Source organism: Somniosus microcephalus, chromosome 7, assembly GCF_052327205.1.
Source record: "Somniosus microcephalus isolate GS21.2 chromosome 7, FLI_Smic_1.0, whole genome shotgun sequence".
Taxonomy (NCBI): Eukaryota; Metazoa; Chordata; class Chondrichthyes; order Squaliformes; family Somniosidae; genus Somniosus; species Somniosus microcephalus.
The window spans coordinates 249,454,909-249,481,565 of record NC_140993.1 but is presented as its reverse complement, the minus strand read 5'-3'; the positions used below and the strand labels follow the sequence as shown (position 1 = coordinate 249,481,565).

Here is a 26,657-nt window from a genome sequence, read left to right as displayed (position 1 = left end):
TAGCATGAGAAACAGTCGGTCAGTTATTTGTTTGTCAGTTAAAGAGACCAGGCGAGTTTGAGGCATCTCCTACTGTTTCTAGTGAGCTTAACAGCAGCAGAAGTGAGAACACTGCATTGTCAGATACATTGCACATTAAGGCTGCACTTCAGTTCATAGAAGGTATGAGCTTTTGTGCTCGGTAAGAGAAAAAGGGGCTGAAAATACTCGGCTCTGCTGGCACACTCCTGCCATGTTTCTAACTTTGGCAGGGTAGTGGAGCAAGTCCCAGGCAGGCGCCATACCAGCATTGCTGGGGTTGCTAGCCCACGCATTTTCAGTGCTCAAGTAACTGGCAACGCTCCCTTCCTTCAAAAATAAGTTAAACTCAATTCATTATTTAATCTATGAAAATTGGTATCAGTACAATAACTTATTCCAAAGTAGCGTGGCTTCTTTTACTGAAACATGTTTGTAAAAAAAACATTTTTTTTGAAGGTTAACACATGAAGAATACTCAGCACAATCGTGAAACATTGATACACTTACTGGCCTCTTTCCTGTTTTGTCCTGCCATCAGTAGCACTTAAAGAAACACTTGCCTTTATATAGCACCTTTCATGACCTGAGGACATCCCAAAGTGCTTTACAACCAATTAAGTGCTTTTGAAGTGTAGTCACTGTTGTAATGTAGGAAAAGCAGCAGCCAATTTGCACACAGCAAACTCCCACAAACAGCAATGTGTTAATGATCAGATCATCTGTTTTAGTGATTAAGGGATAAATGTTGGCCAGGGCACCGGGGTTAACTCCCCTGCTCTTCAAAATAGTGCCATGGGATCTTTTACGTGCACCTGAGAGAGCAGACAGGGCCTCGGTTCAACATCTCATCCAAAAGGCAGATGGGTATAGGCCTGTGGAGACACAACACCAATAGGAGATGGTTTCACTACCTGGTTTTGGCAGTAAAGTGCCACCAACAGTAATAGTGAATAAATATCAAATGCAAACAGAGCACAGGCCTGGCATTCTGGGACTCCACTCCTATTTTCTCTCCTTAATGTCCCAGATGAAACTCGGCCCTAATGTGTTTTGGCCAGTTAAACATAGACTGAAACAATGAAAACCCATTTTGGACAGCATATATATGTTGAATACATTGACAAGATCGGCATATGTACCAGTACATTATGTACAAATAGCCATATGTATTGACCATCTGAATACTAACATTGACACAGAACAAAGCATTCCTCGCACGAAACAATGCAGAGATGCGGCTGATTGAAGCCATTTTTAATTTGGATTTACCCTAGCAAAAATCATACAAAGGCAGAAATTCTTGTGTCCATCACATGGGTTTCCTGTATGTTTTGGGCATGTAGCTGTAGCAGTTTTGAGATAACATTTGCTGAACTGTATCTGAATTTTGCTTGTCTCAAGAATCACTTGCAGTTTTATCCAACACCTCACAGTTCTCATTCACATCATTTTGTTTAAGATACACACAGAATTAGCCTTCAACAAATATAGAACCAAAAGTTTTCCCAACCTGGATAATTGTTTGTTTCATGTAGGATCAAAACTCTGGGCAAACCTATCACCATGCAGAGATTAATTAATTGAGTAATGAGGGGTAATTTTCCAACTTTGGGCTTTTCGCAGGAAGCCGCCGCCACTGAGAGTGCACATCGGAAATGTGGGTTCATAATTATCCTACTGGGAGCATAAGGCTGGAAAATTACTCCTGTGGAGTACCACTTACATTATTTTCTAGTAGGGCATGTCATAGCAGGAAACTTGGAGCCCTATGCAATAGCCACTTGGAATAACATGGAAAGTTTTTCTTGAAGCTATCTGTAAGGCATCTACCTGAAGATGTTTGCATGCTTTCACCAAGCATTACTGTCATAACCTTGTCAATTCAGAACAAGTTGTTTCAATATTGCAATGCTGCAAGCTGACTAAAAGCTGTATCTCTTCAGTGTTCCAACATCAGTTCTCTATTACCTGGTATACTGTTTTTTGTGACAGTGATGTTTCCCTCTGTTGGCTGACAATATCCTATTTGTTTATGTAGGCTGAACTCATTTCTAAGAATGAGGAACCTTCATTAAGCAATCTAGCAATATACACAATGTGGGCACAATTTTGTTGTATTTTGTTTTTGAATATGAAGACTCTTTTACTTTTTAAAATTTGTTCCACATCTTTTCTCACCAATATTCTTCCCTCCCTTTCTTTATGGAAACATTGACTCCTTGCTGGGCTACAGTCCATAAGCATCGGACATGCTCCAGTACCTGGCACAAGTAGTCATTCTATACTTGTAAGCATTGTTTGTGTGTGTTGGAAACGTATTCAATCATGGAAGGATCAAAGCCAAGCCTGGGCTTGTACTCATCCCATGTCCACAAACTCAAAGGCCTGGAATTTCCTCAATGTGATTTACACCTTTCAGAAAAACTTTGTTCCCGCTGGTGGCCTGCAGAGGGAGTTAAACGCAAGTTTCCTGGGTCTGCTCATTTGCACACCCATAGGTGGAGGAACTGGTGCAAAACAGGTATAAGCAGATGAACTACATGGGAACATCTGTGCAGCATTTAAAATCACTGTTCAGCCTGAACTCTTCAGCAGCAGACTGGGGACAAACAGGTAAGATAGCAACAAAGCTTGGCTCTTTCATTTCATGATCTAATAACTTCACTGCACATCTTGGCAATACTCCTATTATACTTGTAAAGAATTATGACCATGCAAGCGCCATTCAGTAGAAGAACATCAAACTTTACAGATACAGATCTCCAAGCCCTCCTCGAGCAGTTTGAAGGCAGGAGGCACAGACTCCCGGGTATGTGTGCCACCAAGCCACCTAGAAATGTCACTCCTGCCACCTGGAGGGAGGTGGCACTGGCACTAGGTGCAAAACGGTGCCAGAAAAAGTTCAACGACCGTACCAGGGTTAGCAAGGTAACACAGTGGCATACTCTTAACCCTCTTAAAGCAACATTTCCACAACTAACCGTTCACCGCACACTCTGGTTAAAACTAGCTCTAACTTGGTATTCTGTACTATGAGTATACAGCTCTACTAACACCAAGAACTAGCATGCACAACCTGAAAACCCTTTATCCACTTTAACAGCCTCATACCTCTACATCACTTACTTCATCTCTACCATGTCATTTCCATTTACTTTTTCTTCTTTCAAGACAAATTGGCACACAATGCTCACCACAGGAGGGGGCATTCCCACCTTCAAACCCCTCACTCCTTCAAGGACAAGACCATGGATCCCATGGACACTCACTTGGCTCCTGCCATGGGAGAGGGTGAAGTCGGCGGCATCTTGCTGACACCAGGTTAGTGACTGTGCACCTACAGTGTTGCCCTAGCATCCCTCTGAAATACCATGTAGATTTAACCTTCTACCCATTTCTCTGTCTCCTTAATCACAAAGGGTTAATGCTTATCCATTTGTACATTCTTCCCTTTCCTGCAGATTTGCCATAGCAATTGCAGGAGGACGGAAGATGATGATGATGAGCAGGAGAAGGGGACATCTTTCTCTCTCATCACGTATGATGATGAGGAAGGGGAGAACGAAAGCCTATTCCTCACACAGCTGGGGTACCCAGGAGCACTTTCCAGAGACGTAGCCAGCAGCGGTTCCCTGCCAGGAGCCAGCTGCAATGAAATGAGTGCCACCGCAGTCCTATGACCTTTCTGTACAGCGTCAGAAGGCAACCACCCCACGATCCAGGCTGTCAGCTGGCACTTAGAAGGAGTACTAGAGTAGGTGATAGAAAGGCATGTATAGGCACCCAGGGGGGTCATGGTGTTGGGTAAGAGTAGAGTATTTGTACTTTGCTATTATCATATTAAAACAGACTGTGTTCTGGTATGGTCCTTTGTTATTCATGGAAATTACAGTCATAAAGGAAAGAGTACAATAATTTGGTGTTGGCTTATTACTCGGGTAATGATTACTGGCACGGTCATGTTGGGCCAAAGAGAGCTATTATGTTGTCATGAAATAGGATGGGTAGTAGTTTAAGGACATCTCCCTGTTTGCATGTGGGGGAGAGGAAGGGCATGTTGTGTTCAAGGTGGGCTGAGTTGCACTAAGATGACTTCAGAGACTATCTGCCCTCTGCTGCCTCATGCAGTTGTTATCCACCAGAGCCAAGGCTTCCTCCTCAGCCATGTCAAGCTGCAGCTTTTCCTGAATGGTAAAGTTGTGATGGGTGCAACAGGCTATCTCTATCCTGGAGACCTGAAAATACTGCAGAGCCCCTCCTGACCTTTCTAGGTAGGGAAACTGTGCCTTCACGGTACTATCACCAGCCTGATAAATGCATGTGCCTTGTCGTACTGCTCCTCTGCTTCTGTTCTGGGCATTCTGATTGCGATCATCAGCCATGGCAGCAGGGGATACGCCTTGTCACCCAGCAGCCATCTGTTGATGTGGTTTTCTTCCCTGAAGAGGTCAGGGAGAGCCAAATGCCGGAGGATGCAGGCATCATGGCAGCTTCCTGCATATTGGGTATATGAGTATATATTGATAAAGAGGATCTTCTGGGTGCTGTCACAAACTATCTGTACATTCAAGGAGTGCAATCCCTTCCTGTTCACGTAGGTGAGAGGGGAGTTCTGTGAGTACCTTCAGTGTGATATGGGTGCCATCAAATGCACCCATGACCTTGAGAAAGCCAGCAACCTCATAGAATTATATAGCCCTTTCTCTCTTCTGCCTCACTGTAATCTTAACCTTTATGAACTGGGATGACCTGCTGTAAAGGACATCAGTGATCTGGCGAACACATCCCCTTACTGTTCATTGGCTGCCTGAAATGAGTTTGCACTGTAAAAGTTGAGGGCCATATTGACCTTCATTGCCACAGAGAGCAGTGTGGGCTAATGTGTGGCCTCAGGTCTTCATGCAGCAGGTCACAGAGATGCGCTATTGCAGTTTTGGAGAGGCAAATTCTTCTGATGCAGAGCTCCTCAGAGAGGTCCTCATATAACCTGTGCTACCTGTAGATTCTTTGGTGGGGTTGGGGTGGGGAGGAGGAGAATATCTGGTGGGCTGCATCTTTCTGAAATGATGCCTGACTTTTCTTTACACCAACCTGTGCTGCTCTTCATCCAACTCCATAATAATCGCACAGAGTGATGTGCCCATGGGAAAAGCCATACCTGCTCCTGAGTTGCTCTGACTGCCGGGAGGGGTGGGGAGGGGTCTGAAAATCTTACTGTAAGAATAAGAAACTGTGAGAGGCAGTCACAATCAAGTGCTGGTCTCAGTAGAAAAAAAAGCAAAACAGGCAGCATGAAAAAATGTTTCCAAACTGCAGAAATCGTTCAACAAACTTTCTAGACTCTTCAAATCTCACACATTGCTCACTTCTATCTTGACTAGGCAATCCAGGCAGCTGTATTTATCTCAGTCTAAGTTACACAGAGTGCAATAGCAGTATAAAGCAAATAAACTTGGATCTCCAGCATCACCTTCTCTCACTCTGCCAAATGCAGATTGTCACATTGGGCAGGGAGATTGTGAGAAAGGTCAAAAAGTGGGGGAAGCATTTTAAAGGTGCACAAGCAGTGGAAAAGTTTTCTATTCGAATTTTCTAAAACAAAAAGTTCCTACGCCATTTTTCCATAATTCCAAAATGGGTCACTGGAATGGGAACCTTTCATGGGCAGTCACTTGATCTTTCTATTCCCTAACCCAGTGATACTGAGTCAATTGTAGACCCTATGGGCTGGATTTTGCCAGGCCCGAGGAGGCGGGAATGGAGGCGTGTGGGGTGTTAAAATTGCAAAATGTGGCGGGCGGGCCCGACCCCACCTCCATCCCGCCTCCATGCAATTTTCCCAAATGCGTGGTTTCTGATCCCGTCTCCGTCCCACCTCCAAGAGGCGGGATAGGCCCTTAAGGCCCTTAACAACCAATAAATTGCCTCTATAATCCCATTTTGAGAGGCCTTTCCGATTTTAACAGGTTTCCCACGTGATTCACATCTCCTCTGAAACACGATGGTGAAACCTGGCGGGAGCACAATTGGACTGCTGACTATCAGCTGCAGCTCCACCATTAAATAGGAGATTTGATCAGTCATCATTTGCAGGTGGCAGGACTTTGTTGTCTCAGGTCTGGGGGAACTTTTAGCAGGCATAGCCATAGCTGTGGAAGTTTGGAGCATTAAACCCATCTCCAGTGTGACCTCCTGGGAAACCCCTCTCGCCACCTTGACTGAGCGCTTCCTCAACTGAGGCATATACCAGAAGCATGGGAACCATTTATTTTCTTTCCTCCTGGACATCAGATGAAGACGAAGACCAGCCGCGGCAGCAGCACCAACAGCAGCGGCAACAACAAGAGCGCCAAGCTGCTGCTCACCCACCTGAAGCTGCACAGGCCAGAAGGCGCCAGCCCATGGAAGCCCGTTGGCGCAGGAGATACCCCCCAAACAGGGTCTACAGACAGAGAATCAGCTACCTCAACATGAGTGAGCAGCAGTGCCAAAGGCGGCTCCGACTTTCGCGAGAGGTAGTGGGTGACATCTGCACAATGCTGTAACAAGACCTGCAGGCCAGAGGACCAGGTGGACAACCCTTACCAGTGGCCGTCAAAGTCACCACCGCACTCAACTTTTTTGCTTCAGGCTCATTCTAGGGATCAGCAGCAGACATCAGCGGCATCTCCCAGGCGGCCGCACACACATAACCAATGCCCTCTTTGCCATCGCGCACAATCACATCCATTTCTCCAAGGATCAAGCAAGTGTCACGGCGCGTGCGGTTCGATTAGCTAATCTGGCAGGCTTTCCAAGGGTGCAGGGCGTCGTTGACTGCACACATGTGGCCCTTAAGGCACCCCATCGTAATCCAGGTATTTTTGTCAACCGCAAGGGCTTCCACTCCCTCAACGTGCAGCTGCTGTGTGACCACAAGAAGGAAATTTTGCATGTTTGTGCCAAGTACCCTGGCAGTTGCCTTGACTCCTTCATACTGCGCCAGTCTAGTGTGCCTCCGCTCGTCAGTCCGCCAGACCAACTTAACAGATGGCTACTTGGAGACAAGGGCTATCCCCTGAAGACGTGGCTAATGACGCCGTTGAGGAGCCTATCCAATGAAGCTGAGGAGAGCTACAACTACAGCCACATTTCCACCAGATCTATAATCGAGCAAACCATCGGCATGCTCAAGATGCGCTTCAGAAGCCTGGATAGATCAGGTGGAGCCCTGCAGTACTCAGCAGCCAGGGTCTCCAGAATCGTCATGGTTTGCTGTGCACTTCACAACATGGCACAGCATCGTGGCTTGCAGATTCCTGAGGACCAAGACACTCCTCACATATCCTCCTCCTCGGATGAGGGAGAAGAAGAAGGAAGAAGGAGAAGAAGAAGAATATCTTGCAGAGGCAGCAGTACGCATGAACATTGCTGCCCGGGATGCAAGGAACGCACTCATCTTGGCCAGATTTGCTTAGCCTAGCCAATCAAGCACTTTTGCCTCGCAGCTTCTTACCAGAGCATCGACATAAGCCAAGAACCAAAGGATTCCTAGCACTCTGACCACCATACTGACAATTGCAAGTAATCCTAAGCCCTCAATGTGGAAGTCCCATTTGCGAAATGACACATGCCACAACTGCAACAGTTGCCATCAGAATTTTAATTTACAATAACCAACTGATGGCATTTAAAAAATAAACACAACATTTCACCCAAGTGACTACCCTTGTGATTATTTGTGCAGTATCTTTCTCTTACGCGTGTTCCTACATGGTGCTTCCCCTGTGGCTTCAGCAGATGTGGAGGCCCCTTGCTCACTTTACTGCTGTTCCTGTCTCGACACCTTCGGCGGGCGTCCTCTGGGGTTGCGAACCCGTGAGGGCTCGTCAACAGTCTGCTGCTCCTGCGGCTGTGCAGGGGTTGAGACGCCGATCTCAGTTGGGTGGGGACTCTGGTGGGGATCTGACCGAGGGCTCTGCAGTGGCATGGAAGTGTGAGCGCTTGGAGAGGAGCCCCCACTTCCTTGATGTCTGCCACCAACTTCCCTCTCATGGGTCAGGTCCCCCTCAGCGCTTGCAAGTGGCTTGAGAGCACCTTGTTGCACATCAGGGGGTCCATGGGGACCCGTATCTGCACTGGCATTTCTACTCACAAGGACTTCCATGAAGCTCTGGTTTCTCTGTTCAATAGCTGACCATCGCTTCTCCAGAGATGTCAGTCGATTCTGAACACTCACCATGTTTTCCTCACTCCGGCAACTTACTGCCTCCATGGCCATAGCCAGCCTTTCCACGGAAGTTGCCATCCTTTCCGTGGTGCTGCGTTCATGCGCCAATGACTCCACAAAGGCTGTGCTCATATTCGCGATGGACTCCTCCATTCGCTCCACACTTGCAGCAACCCTGGAGACAAAACCTGCCAGAGACACCTGCATCTGTGCCTGGAGTTCCATCACCTCTGATCTTACGGATGGACCCAGAGGCAGAGGGTCGACATGCAGCTGAGCCGAGCTGGGAGAGTCCTGCGCCCTCTGACTAGGACTCTCCACTGCTGTCCCTGTCTCCACAATCTGCTGATGCTCACTTGTGAGCTGTGATATACCAGGTGACAACACTACTCTATCTCGCGATGGTCCCACCGAGGTGTGAGTGTCTGCACTGGTGCTGGGTTGGCTGAATTCTGCTGACGCTGCGCCCTCAGAGGTTGCAGCTTCCTCTGAGGAGTCTGGAGACTCAGGCCGTTCCTCCTGGATAGTGGGGACGGGTGCTTGCGATGGTCCTGTGGGGGAGTAAAGGAAGAGTCAGAGATGTGAGACCAAGGTTACATGCACATTGCATATTGCAGATGATCATAAGTCCATCTGTTAGAGCTTCAGAATCATTATCAGCGACTCATGCAATGTCAATGAGAGAGATAAAAAACTATTCTGTCACCAGCTTTCTCTGATGCAACCGTCTGTCCGTCCCCCACTTGCGCATCGTCCTCGAGTCCCACTATCTCCAGGACCGCCTCCTCCCAAGGGGTGAGGTGGGCTACTGAGGGTGGCCCTCCTCCTGTCCTCGCTCTTTCCCTCTTATTATGGGCTCTCTTTTCCTGCAATGAGGGAGACAAGTGGAGTTTGAGTGAGAATGAAGGAGTGAGTGTAGAGAATCCATAGCATAGATGCTTAGAAGGAGACAAAGATGGAGTGAGTTGGCAAGACCAAGGGCCCACCCTGTGTTTTGTAAGTTGCTTTCATAGCATCACAGTGATAGGGAGTGTGAGGGCTGCATAGTCGAATAGTTAGGTGAATGTGACCATAGAGAGAGAGTGAATGGGTAAGGGTGCAGGGATGTCAGTGTCAAGTGAGATGTGGAGGAAGAGGTTGCTAAACCTGAGTGCTGGTGAGGAGGAGCAATGGGGATCAGATTGAGGGTGATGGCAAAGTCATACTCACTTTTCCAGTGCACAGAAGGTCATGAAACCTCTTCCTGCACTGAAGCCAGGTGCTGCGGATGAGGGACAACAAGTTCACCTCCTGGGCCACCTGGACCCACACAGCCTTCGTTTGCTGGGGAGGCTTCTTCCTCTCTGAAGAAGGGAAGAGCACCTCCCTACTAGCTCAAGCTCCCTCCACCAAAGCTTGCAGGGCGACATCATCAAATCTGGGAGCAGACTTAGGTCTCCCGCTGCTCATCCTGCCTCCAGGTCCCTCTCACTGCAAAGGCCAAAAAGTTGGCAGTCTGCAGAAGAAGCAAGGCTTCTTGCAGACCTTAAATGCAGCAGCAATGATGATGTCATCGGAGGCGAGTTTCAGACTGAAAAAACTAATTGGGCCATGGGTTCCCACACGCTGGAACTCAATTGCCCAATTATGTGAAAATCGCATCAATCTCTACATCGATTTGGAATCGGGTGGATAACACGAAAAGCGGATGACACGACCCCAGCCCACCGCAATGACAAAATCCAGCCCTATATCTCCCCTCTGCCTCCCCAGATCAGCTAACTCAGCATACACTGGCGACGTTCATCGTCTGTAAGGCTCAGCTACTCAGTTTGCTGATCCATCAGACAAGGCTCCATTTGTTGATAATAACTGAATGAACATGCAGAGTAAAGCAGTATATATTGGTCCTTAGTCATGTTTGGTTCAATCTGCATTGCATTCAGGGTCATATAATTACAATCCTATGGGGTTATATGTAAGTACAGGCATACTTTGTACCTGAAGCTACATTGTAGTATGAGATTAATAGTATGAAATGAATCAGAAAATATAGTTAATATGTCAATTGGCAACAGATAGTCCATCAGTTGAATTAATGCTATTCCGTTCAAAGGAGAGCCTGTCACCATTTTAATGCCGGTTGACATGGTCCATTGAACAACAGTACAATACTGTAACCTTGAGGTGCCTAATGTGATCTTCTGGGAACCTAATTGGATTAATATCCTGAAATTTCCTACCTAACACCATAATGGGAGCAACATCAGCATAAAGACTGCCACAGTTTAATAATAGGCCCACCACCATCACAGTCTCAATAAATGCAGCCTTGCCAGCATCATCCTGAGAACATATAAAAGAGGTCTTGCTGGAATGTGGGGACCAGAAGATATGATAGAATTTCTTGGTAATAATGGCAGAACAGAAAGGATCTAGAAGCTCAGATGGTGGACATGAGGATACAAGCAAAGATAAAGTTAGCTGTGGATTCTTCAGACTCAAAATGGCAATTGTGATGGGCAGAATTTTTACAAAAGGCAGCAAATTAGTAGGCACGATTGAATCAAAATACAGCACAATATTTTAAAGAAGGGGAAGAGGGAGTTATGAAGCTTTTCACGTCAACTGGAATACATCGCTGCGACAACAAAAGGGTTAGGGCAGTAAAAGGAGCAGTTAGACTAGGAGAAAACAGCAAAGAACTTTCCAAGCCCAATGAGTTGATTTATAAGTGCCAAACAAGATAGGACTAATCTGTAACGGAAGATTTTAACATCCTCTGCCTGACAGAAACTGGGTAGTAACAGAGATAAAATTGAGGTGTGTGACTTACCACCCTATTCCTGCTTTGCTGCCATTTTCCCAGGGCCTTTCACTGGGTGACACAGGCAACCACCTGAATCAGATGGAAGCCTCATTAATCCATGCAAATTGGGGTACTATGACATACATGAAATTTTAACAGCCTACTGGGCAGAGCATGCACTGTTGACGCTCCCTTCAGTAAATATTGGCGGTGTGCAAGAGGGAGAGTCCCGAAAAAGTGATAAAATTATTTTTGTGGGTCCAGGAGGAGCAAAAGTGTGACCGCTGTCAACCAGGCTCCCCCCCATAGTAATCACACTCAATCACCCCTCCTCCCCACACACCACACACCACACCTACCTTTCTGCCAGGCGGTTTAGCCTCTAGGCTGCCCAATATTAATCCCACCGAAGCTTGTGAACTGCAGGGACCTGCAGCTCCACAGATGTATATTAATGAGGCCCAGCCTTTGAAATGGATTGTGACTCCTACATGAGGGACCGGCCGGCTGCCTGATCTACCCTCTAGAGTGTGATTAATTTCAGGGTACTCTATAAAAATTTTTTTATTCGTTTATGGGATGTGGGGATCGCTGGCAAGGCCAGCATTTATTGCCCATCTTTAATTGCCCTTGAGAAGGTGGTGGTGAGCCGCCTTCTTGAATCGCTGCAGTCCGTGTGGCGAAGGTACTTCCACAGTGCTGTTAGGTAGGGAGTTCAAGAATTTTGACCCAGCGACGATGAAGGACTTCTAAGTCAGGATGGTGTGTGACTTAGAGGGGATCTTGGAGGTGGTGGTGTACCCATGTGCCTGCTGCTCTTGTCCTTCTAGTTGGAAGAGGTTGCGGGTTTGGGAGGTACTGCCGAAGAAGCCTTGGTGAGTTACTGCATTGCATCTTGTAGATGGTACACACTGCAGCCACAGTACGCCGGTGATGGAGGGAGTGAATTTTTAAGGTGGTGGATGGTGTGCCAATCTAGCGGGCTGCTTTGTCCTGGATGGTGTCGAGCTTCTTGAGTGTTGTTGGAGCTGCACTCATCCAGGCAAGTGGAGAGTATTCCATCACACTCCTTACTTGTGCCTTGTAGATGGTGGAAAGGCTTTGGGGAGTCAGAAGGTGAGACACTCGCTGCAGAATACCTAGCCTCTGACCTGCTCTTGTTGCCACAGTATTTATGTGGCTGGTCCAGTTAAGTTTCTGGTCAATGGTGACCCCCAGGATGTTGATGATGAGAGATTCGGTGATGGTAATGCCATTGAATGTCAAGGGGTGGTGGTTAGACTCGCTTGTTGGAGATAGTCATTGCCTGGCACTTCTGTGGCGCGAATGTTACCTGCCACTTATCTGCCCAAGCCTGAACGTCGTCCAGGTCTTGTTGCATGTGGGTATGGACTGCTTCATTATCTGAGGAGTTGTGAATGGCGCTGAACACTGTGTAGTCATCAGCGAATATCCCCATTTCTGACCTTATGTTGGAAGGAAGGTCATTGATGAAGCAGCTGAAGATGGTTGGGCCTGGGACACTGCCCTAAGGAACTCCTGCAGCTATGTCCTGGGGCTGAGATGATTGACCTTCAGCCACCACAACCATCTTCCTTTGTGCTAGGTATGACTCCAGCCAGTGGAGCATTTTCCCCCCTGCCGATTCCCATTGACTTCAGTTTTACTAGGGCTCCTTGATGCCACACTCTGTCAAATGCTGCCTTGATGTCAAGGGCAGTCACTCTCACCTCACCTCTGGAATTCAGCTCCTTTGTCCATGTTTGGACCAAGGCTGTAATGAGGTTGGGAGCCGAGTGGTCTTGACGGTACCCAAACTGGGCATAAGTGAGCAGGTTATTGGTGAGTAAGTGCCGCTTGATAGCACAGTCGATGATACCTTCCATCACATTGCTGATGATTGAGAGTAGACTGATGGGGCAGTAATTGGCCGGGTGGGATTTGTCCTGCTTTTTGTGGACAGGACATACCTGGGCAGTTTTCCACATTGTCAGATAGATGCTAGACCTCAGGAGTAGGCTGATATGGATCATCCACTCGGCCCTTCTGGCTGAAGATGGTTGCAAATGCTTCAGTCATGTCTTTTGCACTCACATGCTGGGCTCCACCATTATTGAGGATGGGGATATTCATTGAGCTTCCTCCTCCCGTTAGTTGTTTAATGATTCACCACTATTCATGGCTGGATGTGGCAGGACTGCAGAGCTTTGATCTGATCTGTTGATTGTGGGATCGCTTAGACCTGTCTATAGCATACTGCTTCCGCTTTTTAGCATGCATGTAGTCCTGTGTTGCAGCTTCCCCAGGTTGGCACCTCATTTTTAGGTACGCGTGATGCTGCTCCAGGGTTGGTACCCTGGCTTGATGGTAATGGTGGAGTGAGGGATATGCCGGGCCATGAGGTTACAAATTGTGGTGGAATACAATTCTGCTGCTGCTGATGGCCCACAGCGCCTCATGGATGCCCAGTTTTGAGCTGCTAGATCTGTTCTGAATCTATCCTATTTAGCACGGTGGTAGTGCCACACAACACAATGGAGGGTGTCCTCAGTGTGAAGACGGGACTTCGTCTCCACAATGACTGTGCGGTGGTCACTGCTACCAATACTGTCATGGACAGCTGCATCTGCGACAGGTAGGTTGGTGAGGACGAGGTCAAATAGGTTTTTCCCTTGTGTTGGTTCTCTCATCACCTGTCGCAGGCCGACTGGCAGTTATGTCCTTCAGGACTCGGCCAGCTCGGTCAGTAGTGGTGCTACCGAGCCACTCTTGGTGATGGACATTGAAGTCCCCCACCCAGAGTACATTCTGTGCCCTTGCTACTTTCAGTGCTTCTTCCAAGTGGTGTTCAACATGGAGGAGTACTGATTCATCAGCTGAGGGAGGGCGGTAGGTGGTAATCAGCAGGAGGTTTCCTTGCCTATGCTTGACCTGGAGCCATGAGACTTCATGGGGTCTGGAGTCAATGTTGAGGACTCCCAGGGCCACTCCTCCCTGAATGTATACCACTGTGCTGCCACCCCTGGTGGGTCTGTCCTGCCGGTGGGACAGGACATACCCAGGGATGGTGATGGAGGAGTTTTGGGACATTGGCTGAAAGGTATGATTCTGTGAGTATGACTATGTCAGGCTATTGTTTGACTAGTCTGTGGGACAGCTCTCCCAATTTTGGCACAAGTCTCCAGATGTTGGTGAGGAGGACTTTGCAGGGTCAACTGGACTGGGTGTGCCGTTGCCGTGTCCGTAGCCGGTGCCGAGGTTGATGCCGGGTGGTCCATCTGGTTTCATTCTTATTATTGTGCATCAGTCAAAAAAGCACAGAGGTGAGGAAATAGTCAACATTGTAAGAATTCGAATAAGTGGTGAATAGGTTGAGGATATAAGTTGGCTTAGCTGGCCAATCAGAGATTGTTGACTGACAAGCTGTTCAACGTCATTTAGAATAACAAAGGACTTTACTTTAGTGCTGGCCTGATCAGTAGAAGAAGAGACACAGTTATTTCTTCTGGTGGTTTCATTAGCAACATTTATAGTTGATGGATTCAATTGTTTTGAACAAAAAGTTGAAAAGTTCTAGAAGTTTTGGCCTGGATTTTGTTGTCAGCAGTGAATGAACGGCGCTTGCCGTTCACCTCACTGACAGATGCCCACAGAGTTTCTGCGGACTTCTCAGCGTAGATTTCCTATAATCAGGCGTCTTTTCCAGCGCGGCGCCCTCTACATGGTATCTGTGGCGTCTGTGAATAGGGCAAGAAACAGCATGGCTCTTCATCCAATCAGATTGAAGATTCCTCACTAAGACATGCAGAGTCCAAACCAGGAAGTATAAAGCAGGTAATATAAATTAGATTTAAATGAGGTACAGAAAGCAAAATAAAGATTGGGAAATACAGATGGGATTAAGGGAGAGAGATAAAAGAGACAGACAGAAAAAAAACAATTAATTTTAATTTAAAAAAAAATCTCCAACACTAATTTTCTTCTGAGGGAATGAGACGCCACACTTGTGAAATAAATTTTTCAGGGCAAGAGAGGTTATTAAGCAGTAATTATCACTTATCACCCCGTTAAAAACTTACTTACTCCTGAATACACCAGCCCCAACTTTATCAGCCGTTTTTAGTGTGGAACTAAGTACAGCAATTTTATGCCGTTGCCGTCATTTCAATGCCAAGTTGATCGGCGAGGATTGCAACAGCACACCCTGTGGAGGAGTGGGTATCTCTGGCAGCAACTTCCGGATTTCCGCATTTAACTGCACATGTGTGGACACCGGAAGTTGCTGTCCATTTTACCCCGTAATATTGGTGAGCGCTGATAGCCTCACCATTATTATTACCGCAAAATCCAGGCCTTTAAGATTAAGGGGGAAGAATTGGGTTGCTTTGTGCCTCCCGCTAATGGGGCACAAAGCACCTAGCGTCCGGGCATGGCACCGCAAACACCTCCCGTGAAGTTAGCGGCGGCGGTAGCCGGTAGCGCCCTGTGGCGCTGCGCCTCTGACGATCACGTTATCACCGTGCGCAGTGCCCCAGCCGCAAACGTCAGTTGCGCCCCCTGACCTACTGCTGGATGATATGTCCGACAGGGTCAGGGTGGTGTTTTTGTGGTCGCGGCAGCGCTAATTAAAGGGCAGGTGCCGGGCCTTTTTTTTTAGGCCACCTGCCAGCACCTGCCCCCTCCCGCTTCTTCATGCGGGGTGCCGGCCGTGATCGGTCAATCCGGCACTCCTCTTGAGTGCCGGGCTGTTTTCCCGGCCCCCCATTCCCCAGTGGTCCAGCAGGGCCCTGGTACGCGCTGTGCTAGGCCCCTCCCCTTTAATCTCCGCGATATTGAATGGTAGCGCCCCAGGAAGTAGGGGGCGTGCTTCCAGAAGCACCCCGCCTCCTGCTTGGGGCGCTACCACTCAATATTATGGTGCAGGGGTGCTTAAAGTAGCACCTCAGCGAAGTTAGCGCCCCAAAGGGGGCGCGACCAAATGTTTCCCCCTAAGAGAGTAAAAGAGACAGCAGTTTTGTTTTCTGTTGAGGTGAGGGACATATTTTTAGTGAGCGGGTGACTGAAGTCAGGTAATTCAAGGGAGCTATGGGGAAGCTTTGGGATGCAAGAATGAATACAAGCACATATGCCTTTTTTGGGTCATAAACGTGGAATAGAAAGTATAAGAGAAACTAGAATAAGATGAAACTTGCTTTCACTGAAAAACAAAAGATGATGAAATGGTATTAGTTAGAATTGAAGATTTGAGGAGATGCCACAATTCAAAAATAAATTTGATACTTGTGGCAGAGCTACTGAGGGACTCTGAACAACTGTACATAATTCCCTTTAACGATGTGTTAGCTACAGACTAAATCTGTACCATTGTATATACTGTTTGCATGTACAGTGCGCGGTCCCTTTAAGAGCGTGGGCAAACGCGATGACGTCATGCCGCTAATCACGTGATCACCCAAACGCGGGAAAAACGTGATGACGTCATGACGCCATCCACGGGACCGCCCTGGCAGTCCTCGTGGAGCCTCCGACCTGTTAAGACCTGTATTCATAGTTCTCTTGCATCAATCTGTTTAAACTCGTTAGTTTGACATTAAAAACCTTTTTGATTGATTGCCTGCGTCGAACTCAATCTCTAGATAGGAATTTGACCATTCTTACATTGGTGACCCCGACTTTTGTGAACGGATTTTGCAAAAGGAACACAGCATGGAGGCAAATGCCATTTCGTTGAAGCTGCCGCAATTCTGGGAGCAACAAGCGACCTTGTGGTTCATCCAAGTTGAAGCCCAGTTCGCCCTGAGAGGCATCGTTGAGGATCAGACCCGATACTTATACGTGGTCTCCGCATTCGACGGCTCTACTGCCTCGTGGATCGTCAGTCTTCTCGGGAACCCCCCAGCGGACCGCAAGTATCAGACCCTGAAGGCGCGGTTGCTACAGGTTTTCGGGCTCACGAAATCAGAGCGCGCCCGTCGGCTGCTCGCTATGCCCGGGATCAGGGACTCCAAACCTTCCGAGATGATGAGCCAAATGCTCACACTCCTCGGCTCCGAACCAGAATGCTTTCTCTTCAGAGAGTTATTCCTCAGCCAATTACCGGAGCAAGTGCAAGCAGCCTTGGCGAGATCCGAAGTCGAAGACTGCGCAGCGCTCGCTGCTGAGGCAGACAAAATATTCACTGTTACGCAACAGTACTGCGCTGCCACAAGGCGCCCATCCCCCACAGACGCCACCCCAGCTCCTCAGCCCGCGGGGCTGTGCTTCTACCACGCGCAGTTTGGCGTGAAGGCGAGATGTTGCCACCCTCCCTGCAGCTTCTCTCAAAAAAAACACAACAACTCCGTCCAATGAAGAACGGGTCTAACGGGTGCCCCGCGGCCGCGGCCGCGATGGCAATCGGCAATGCAGGCAAGCTGCTCTTCATCACAGATACCCTCTCCGGTCGTCGGTTCCTGTGCGACACTGGAGCGCAGTGCAGCATTCTAACCGCGTCAGCTCTTGATGTACAGGCTGGGAGGCACGGTCTCCCCCTCGAAGCGGCTAATGGCGGAGCTATTCGAACCTTCGGCAGACGGCGGGTCCAGGTGTGCTTCGGCGGCCAGTGGTTTTTCTGGGAATTTGTTACGGCCAAGGTTTCGCAAGCCATTCTCGGTGCAGATTTCCTGTGCGCCAACGGCCTCCTGGTTGATGTAAGGAACCGACGGCTGATCAACGCGGCCACATTTCACTCTATCCCTTGCCACCGTAGTAACACCATGTCGCGCACCGTCTCCTGCGCTTTCCCGACTCCGAATGAGTTCGCTCGCCTGCTCGGCGACTTTCCAGACCTGACCAGGCCCACGTTCTCCTCCACAGCCACGAAACATGGTGTGGAACACCACATCACCACCACCGGCCCCCCAGACCACGCGCGGGCCCGGCGCCTCGAACCTGGCAAGCTAGCGGTCGCGAAGGCGGAGTTCGCAACAATGGAACACTTAGGGATTATTCGCAGGTCGAAGAGTCCCTGGTCTTTGCCTCTTCACATCGTACCGAAACCTGGCGGCGGATGGCGGCCCTGCAGCGACAATAGGCGCCTAAACGACGCCACCACTCCTAATCGATACCCGATCCCCCACATTCAGGATTTCTCTGCCCATTTGGCAGGAAACACCGTTTTTTCCAAGGTTGACCTTGTCCGAGGCTACCACCAGGTCCCGGTGCACCCGCAAGATGTCCAGAAGACCGCAGTCATCACCCCTTTCGGTCTTTTCGAATTTTTAAGGATGCCATTTGGGTTGAAGAACACCGCCCAGGCTTTCCAGCGCCTCATGGACTCTGTGCTGCGGGACCTCAAGTTCCTTTTCGTCTACTTAGACGATATTCTCATCACCAGTCCTAATAAGAAGGAACACATCTCTCATCTATGCACCCTCTTTCGATGCCTCAGCCAACACGGCCTGATTATCAACCCAGCCAAGTGTCAGTTTGGTCTGCATCAAATTGATTTCCTGGGACATTGCATTACTGCAGAGGGAGCGGTTCCTTTGCAAGCGAAGGTGGAGGCAGTGACATCCTTTCCACGCCCGCAGAACATAAAGGCCCTGCAGGAATTCCTCGGCATGGTAAACTTTTACCACCGTTTCGTGCCTAAGACAGCACTGCTCATGCAGCCCCTGTACGAGGCCCTCAAGGGCAAGTCTGGCAAGGATCTGGTAGGCTGGATGGGTGACATGGACCGGGCATTCACCGACACCAAGAGCGCCTTAGCCAACGCGACCATGCTGGCGCAACCGCTACCAGGAGCCACCATCGCCCTCACCACCGACGCGTCAGATTACGCAATCGGCGCCGTTCAGGAGCAGTGGGTGAACGGGACGTGGCAGCCGTTGGCATTCTGCAGCCATCAACTGCGGCGTAACGAGCGGGCGTACAGTACTTTCGACAGGGAGTTACTAGCCCTTTTTCTGGCCATCCGCCATTTCCGGTTCTTGTTGGAAGGACGTCCTTTCACCGCCTTCGTCGACCATAAGCCACTGACCTTTGCCATGGCCAAGACCACCGAACCGTGGTCATCTCAACAACGACGTCAGCTGACATACATCTCCGAATTTACCACAGATATTCAGCACATGGCCGGTAAAGACAACCTGGTGGCAGATTGCCTCTCCCGCGCGACCGTGCATGTGGTTCAGCTGGGCATCGACTACGCCCTCATGGCAGCAGACCAAGTCTCAGACCCAGAAGTGCAGACTTACCGCACCAACACCACTAGCCTCCAGTTGGCCGACGTCAGGTTTCATTCGGCTGGTACCACGTTGCTGTGTGACGTCTCCGTTCGGGACCCTCACTCTATTGTGCCGGTTGCCTGACGCCGCAAGGTGTTTGACGCCATACATGGGTTGTCACACCCAGGAATGAAGGCTTCTCAGAAGCTAATGTCATCTAAGTTCGTTTGGCGGGGCATGCATAAAGATGTCCGCAATTGGGCCAACACCTGCGTGGTCTGCCAAAAGGCCAAGGTACAGCGCCACATCAAGGCTCCATTGGCCACCTTTGCAGTTCCTGAGCGACGGTTTGACCACGTTAATGTGGACCTGGTGTGACCACTTCCACCTTCCCATGGTTTTACGCACATCCTGACCATAGTAGATTGCACCACCAGATGGCCGGAGGCGGTTCCCCTGTCATCTATTACTTCGGCGGACGTGGCCAGGGCGTTCATCTCTTCATGGGTCGCCCGTTTTGGAGTGCCTGCTGACATCTCTTCGGACCGGGGACCGCAGTTTTCCTCTGAACTTTGGAATGCGGTGGCTCAACGACTCGGTGTCAAGTTACACCGCATCACAGCCTACCACCCACAAGCGAATGGTCTGTGCGAACGTTTTCACAGATCGCTTAAGGCCACACTGAGGGCCAGCCTCTAAGACGCTGGATGGGCAGACAAGCTGCCGTGGGTCATGTTGGGCCTTCACACGGCCCCAAAGGAAGATCTTCACTCTTCCGCGGCAGAGCTCGTTTATGGTCAGCCGCTGCGAGTGCCAGGGGATTTCCTGCCAACACCAACGGAGCCATGGTCTGCCTCATGCCAGCTTATCAGCCACCAGGAAGCAGCCAGATGTTTTGCGCCGGTTCCCACATCGCATCACGGGTTTCAGGGCTCTCACGTTCCAGCGGAGCTGAAACAAGCCGACTACGTGTTCATCCGCCACGATGCTCACCGGGATCCGCTCAAGGCCCCATACACTGGTCCTTTCCGCGTGTTAGAGGCAGGAGACTAAACCTTCAAGGTGGATGTCGGTGGTAAACCGGACTACATTTCGGTCGACCGTTTGAAGCCAGCACATCTGGACCTTGACCGTCCCGTCAAGACTGCACAGCCACTGAGACGAGGTCGGCTGCCCACCGTCGTCACGCCAGAACAAGTGCAACCACCCGCCAGACCGCCCGTCGTCCAACAGCTTCCGCTTCGGGAATACAGGAGTCGTTCTGACAGGCTTGTCAGACCCCCTCACCATTTGACTTTTTCCGTTAAAGACAATTCTGGGGGGGCGCATGTGGCAGAGCCACTGAGGGACTCTGAACAACTGTACATAATTCCCTTTAACGATGTGTTAGCTACAGACTAAATCTGTACCATTGTATATACTGTTTGCATGTACAGTGCGCGGTCCCTTTAAGAGCGCGGGCAAACGCGATGACGTCATGCCGTTAATCACGTGATCACCCAAACGTGGGAAAAACGTGATGACGTCATGACGCCATCCACGGGACCGCCCTGGCAGTCCTCGTGGAGCCTCCGACCTGTTAAGACCTGTATTCCTAGTTCTCTTGCATCAATCTGTTTAAACTCGTTAGTTTGACATTAAAACCCTTTTTGATTGATTGCCTGCGTCGAACTCAATCTCTAGATAGGAATTTGACCATTCCTACATACTGATACTTATAGATTCCATGATCTAGCAAGAAGAGGAAGCAGCAGATGTGGTAGGTATAGTTTTGCTTGTCTCAGTGTCTTGTGAATCTTTGGTTTGTAATTGGATATTGCTCATGATATCAATAGAAACATAAAAGCAAGATTAGAGGGCTGCCATTGGTGCAACTTGAGAGGTGGCTCGGACATAGCTGCATCGTAAAGATATCCACCCAGTCACAAACTGGCACTGCAGTTATGATGCAGCTTTCCAAAGCACTAGCAATGTTCAAGCTTCCAATAATCATGCCACCTTCAAAAGCAGCAGCTCCACAAACACCTCAAGCAATTAATGATACAAAAATGAAAAATGAAAATCAAGTATTAACAGTCATCCAAATGTTTACATTGTCATCGCCAACAATGCAATATGATTAATTGATAAACATATCAGCTTTCACAAATATACTTTACTATAGTATTTACATGCAACAAAAAATACAATGGGGAACCCTTTAATATTGTAAAATTCCATAAATAACTTTATCTACACATTAAAATATTTGATTCCCCACATGATCTATTTTTAAAATAAAGTAATACTCTACATCAGTACTGATATTGGGAAGCACACCATTTATGTACTCAAATGTTCCTCTCTTGCTACTTGTCCCAGTTCCCTGGCTTTGCAAATTTAGTAACCAAGTGTGATGAATGGAGGTCAAAGCCACAGGTGCCCAAATATTATAACTCCTTCTGGAAAACATTGCATATCTTTAAAATGGATCATGTGGGAAACTGCATTTTCTCACAGGTAGGCTTAACTCCTACCTCCACATGGAAAAATATAATTATGGGGAACTACACCTTTAATATTACAGAAGTGATAATATTAAGAATTTTTCGAACTGATTTTTGTTCCTTTCCTTTGTATCATACTTTATTATGTTCCACACCTTCTTCATTATCTTGGGTGGACCTGAAGATAAATGGACATAGGTGTAGATAAGAAAGTTAATGAAAATTAGCAGTTGTACTAAATCCACACTTTTGTGACTCAATGTTACCTAAGTTGCAGTCTATTGAGTTGCTTTTAGACAAAAAGGTTTGAGACTGGTACCTGCTGAGATCAATGAAGACCCAGCAGCTCTAAGTTGCATTGCTGGCTCTGTATCACACTCTAGTCAGGCAAGTGGACCTTACTTGAAATACAAATGTCAGTTAAACATTTAAAAATAAAATGTTAAAAGTTTGACTGCCAACAAGGTGAGAGACTCCTTGAAGTACTCTCACACTGCTTGCCAAAATGCGATGTGCCACCCATTCAACAACTTCACTCCTCAGCTGTACTAAAGTTTTGTGTCAATGCAATATGAAATTGCATCGCATTGTGTAGGGTCGTCTTCATTCTTGCAAGAAGGCATCCTCCACACACGGAGAAGTGAATGAGCACAAGATTATGTTCTCTAGAATTCAAGTCACATAAGACATGATCTTTGAAGATGTATTTTGATGCATGGCGCTATGCTGCTCCTGGCAATGTAAAAGGACCTCTGGATTTCCGCATTTAACTGTGCCTGTGCGGACGCCAGAAGTTGATGTCAGTTTCACAGAGTAATGACGGCAAACGCTGACAATTTCACCGTCATTACAACCGCAAAATCTAGGCCATAGTGTTTAGTGAAAGGATGTGGAATGCTTCAGGTTTCTCCATTGCATATACTGTCACTATATAATGCATAATATCAATGGACATCTGCCTCATGACACGCTTATGAAAAGTGAAGATTGGCTTCTCTAAGCCACTTAGCAAGCTGCTATTTGGAGTTGGAGCAGAGTAAAACCAATGTAATAAAACAATAAACAATTGAAAGAATTGGCAGAAGGATTGAGGACAGCCCACGTAATATATTAGAACTCTGTAGACAACCATGCAATGGAACTGATCCTCCAACTGAGTTGTAAGAGGGAGGATAAAAGGAAGATATCATAATTTGGTGATCCAAATGAAAGTGGGCAACAACTTATGGGAGGATCTCAATTGTATTCAAAATGCCACTCAAATCAGACAAGTCCAATTGATGATCATTGCTTGGATCACATTAACCTTACATGCTTAATGCAGTCTTGCAGTACAAGAATTTCAGCTTACAACTGCTAAGTGGCTCAAAAAGAGGGTACATCAACCTGCATAAGACCAACTTGAGATTTCAGTTTAGAATGATGGAGTAGGGTTTATTTGGTTTCAGTTTCCAGGGCGCCTTCATAAACCTTGAAAAAAGATGATATTCTCCTAACCCACCTGATGCAAGATGATTATGAAAGACAAAAATGGCAACTATATGGGCATGGGTGGGCCTAGTTTTCAGTCAACAGGTTAACAATGTATTGGATATATGGAAGAGGACTTGGTACACTGCAAGTGAGAGGACATATTATAAAAAGGATATAGAGGCACTGGAGAGGGGACAAAAAAGATTTACATGGATGATCCTAGAACTGCAAGGCTATAACCTATCAGGAAAGGATGAACAGGCTGGGTCTCTTATCTTGAAAAGAGAAGGCTGAGGGGTGACCCAATAGAGGTCTTTAAAATTATGTAAGGTTTTCGTAGAGTAGACAGAGAGAGAAGTTTCCACTTGTGGGGAAGAGCAAAACTAGAGGTCTTCAGTATAAGGTAGCCACCAAGAAATCAAATACAAAATTCAGAAGAGACTTTAAGAACATAAGGAATAGGAGCAGGAGTAGGTCATACAGCCCCTTGAGCCTGCTCCGCCATTCAATAAGATCATGGCTGAACTTGTACATCAACTCCACTTTCCCGCTCTATCACCGTGCCCTTTAGTGCCCAAAATCTATCGATCTCAGACTTGAATATACTCATTGAATGAGCATCTATAGCCCTCTGGGGTAGAGAATACCCAGTGAGTGGTGAGAATGTGGAACTCACTACCACAGGGAGTAGTTGAGGCGAATAGTATAGATGTATTTAAGGGAAGTTCGATAAGCATATGAGGGAGAAGGGAATAGAGGGTTATGCTGATAGAGATAGATGAGGAAGGATGGGAGGAGGCTCGAGTGGAGCATAAACGCTGGCATAGACTGATTGGGCCAAATGGCCTGTTTCTGTGCTATATATTCTATGTTTAATTACTGTTATTATGTAGGTGAACACAACAGTCACTTTGCACAAAATAAGATCCCACAAACAGCAAAGGAATCAGTGGAAGTGAAAATTGGGTGGGTTCTATAATGGACAGGTGATCCACTCTACTAGTTTACAGCCCAAGCAGTGAAGGCGAAAATTATCTTCAAGGTGTGTTAAATATGCTTGGTGCCATGCTGGTATACTTTTCAACCAATGTAATGTGGGTAATACAGTATACTAGCTTATTTGTTCAAGCGAATTCAGAGGAAAATTCCTTATTTTGTGTTTATATCCTTATTTACTAAATATTACGTACCTGTGAGTGAACCTCCGCTTGATTAACTTCAATAATGGCATGGTTCGATCTTCAACGTCAGACAAATTGCTAGTAGCGCCATAATCTGAAACACATTTTGCTTCCATTTAGTATTTTTGTAGCATTTATTATCCATCTAATATATATTTTTCTTTCCTATTTGGTTCGCCAGGACATGTGCCATTTCAGGTAGCCCCCCGCCTGTTGTGTCTGTGTATAATAAGACACAGACTGCAGGAGAAACGGTACAACAGGTGTTTACTCAACGTGGCTCACACGGGAACTGATCTGTACAGATTATTACTCAGTGCTATATACAGGTGTGGTCACTGCTGGTACTGCAGTATACATGAGCTGTAAAAGATAGTTCCCCCCTTAAAGGTATATACATTACAATTCCTCCCCTTTTAGATTAACAGTACCATAACACTCATTTAACAATTAAATATCAAACTAATTACAATTAACACTTTTAACATGCAGCATTAGCTGAAAATAGTCTATTTATATATTCAGTCTTTGGGGAGGCTTCCTGATCCTTTCTGGATAGCGCCTTCCCCGAGTGTCTTGCTCTTGGTGCGGAGGCGATTCTGGCCCCCTGTCGTCGGTTGGTTCATCAGCTTCCGATGCTACTGTTTCTGGGGTAGATGCGACCTGTACGTCGGGTTCATCACCAGGTACGTATGGGCGAGGCATGGGGTTGACTTGTTCCTGTGACTCTAGGATCTGGTCAGCATGGCATCTCACAATGCTCTCCCCAATGTCCACTGTGTACATTAGTGGGCCCTGCCATGTGCATATCGTTCCTGACCGCCATTTTTCTGTTCGGTAGTCGCGGGCCAAGACTGGTTGCCCTACATTGAAGCTCCTTGTTGGCTTCTCATGGATGTGCTGGAATTGCTTACTCTCAACATCTCTTTGTACATTTGGTCTGAGCAAATCCAGGCGAGATCTTAACCTTCGGTTAAAGAACATCATGGCTGGGGCCTGGTTGGTGACTGCATGTGTCGCATTCCGGTAGGCGAACAGGAAATTGTCCACCTTGTGCTGCAGTGGAATGTTGTCATTGTACATAGCCTTTATTGCCTTCTTAAAGGTTTGTACGAACCTCTCAGCCAATCCATTTGTGGCTGGATGATACGGGGCGGATGTGTAATGCCTTACCCCATTCTTTTTCAAGAACCTCCGGAACTCTTCGGACACAAACTGTGGTCCGTTGTCGGAGCAAATCTGTTCTGGCAAGTCATTCCTGGCAAAAATGGTCCGTAGGACTGCAATAGTTTTCTCCGTGGTGGTGGAGGACATTTTGATGACCTCAGGCCATTTCGAAAGCGCATCCACGGCTATTTAAAACATTGAGTCCATGAATGGACCAGCAAAATCAATATGCACCCGTTGCCATGGAGATGAGGGCCACTCCCATGGGTGTAGAGGGCCCTGTGGTGGTGCATTTTGGACTTTCTGGCATCCTGAGCAGCTCTTGGTCAGGTCCTCAATTTGTTTATCGATTCCTGGCCACCACACATAAGCCCTGGCTAGGCTTTTCATTTTTACCCCTCCCAGATGACCCTCATGAAGCTCATTGAGCACTCTATCCCTTAACTTGGGTGGAATTACCACTCGGGATCCACACATCAAGGTCCCCTGGCACACTGACAGCTGTTCTCTCCTTGTCGAGAATGCTGGCAACAGTGAGTCGCCATGTGCTGGCCATCCCTTCACCGTCAAATCATATACCCGAGACAGTGTCGGGTCATTTCGGGTTTCCTTTTCGATACAAGCGTTAGTTACCGGTAGGTATTCAACTATAGTCGAATGGAATATTTCGACAGGATCCACTGCTGGTGCTTCCTCCGCAGTAGGCAGTGGCAGGCGTGATAGCCCATCAGCATTTCCATGCTGTTTCGTGCCCTTATATTCAATCTCATAGTGGTGCGCCCCTACAAAAAGTGACCATCTTTGTAGCCGTTGCGCAGTCATCACCGGAACGCCCTTCTTCGGATTAAAAATGGAGACAAGAGGCTGGTGATCAGTCAGCAAGGTGAATTTCTGCCCGTGCAGATAGTCATTGAACTTTTTCACTCCCCACACTAGGCTGAGGGCCTCCCTGTCAATCTGGGCGTAGTTACGCTCGGCTGAGGTTAGTGATCGTGACGCAAAGGCTATTGGCCTCTCTGAGCCGTCTGAGAATTTGTGCGACAGCACCGCTCCAATGCCGTAGGGTGACGAATCACATGCCAACCGAATTGGTAATGCCGGGTTGTAATGGGCCAATACCTCTTT

General features: G+C 47.7%; 1 protein-coding gene across 1 annotated transcript in view; it reads right to left on the bottom strand.

Moving 5' to 3' along the window:
• Positions 1–21,360: 21,360 nt before the first annotated feature.
• LOC147115217 (uncharacterized) overlaps positions 21,361–26,657 on the bottom strand; it is a 64,073-nt gene continuing 58,776 nt past the window's right edge. Inside the window, exons 7-8 of the mRNA XM_085992137.1 lie at positions 24,375–24,459; positions 21,361–21,889 (exon numbers count right to left, since the gene is read on the bottom strand). Of these exons, the coding sequence (XP_085848263.1) occupies positions 21,844–21,889; positions 24,375–24,459 (131 nt within the window). The 3' untranslated portion in view covers positions 21,361–21,843. The remainder of the gene's footprint in view (positions 21,890–24,374; positions 24,460–26,657) is intronic.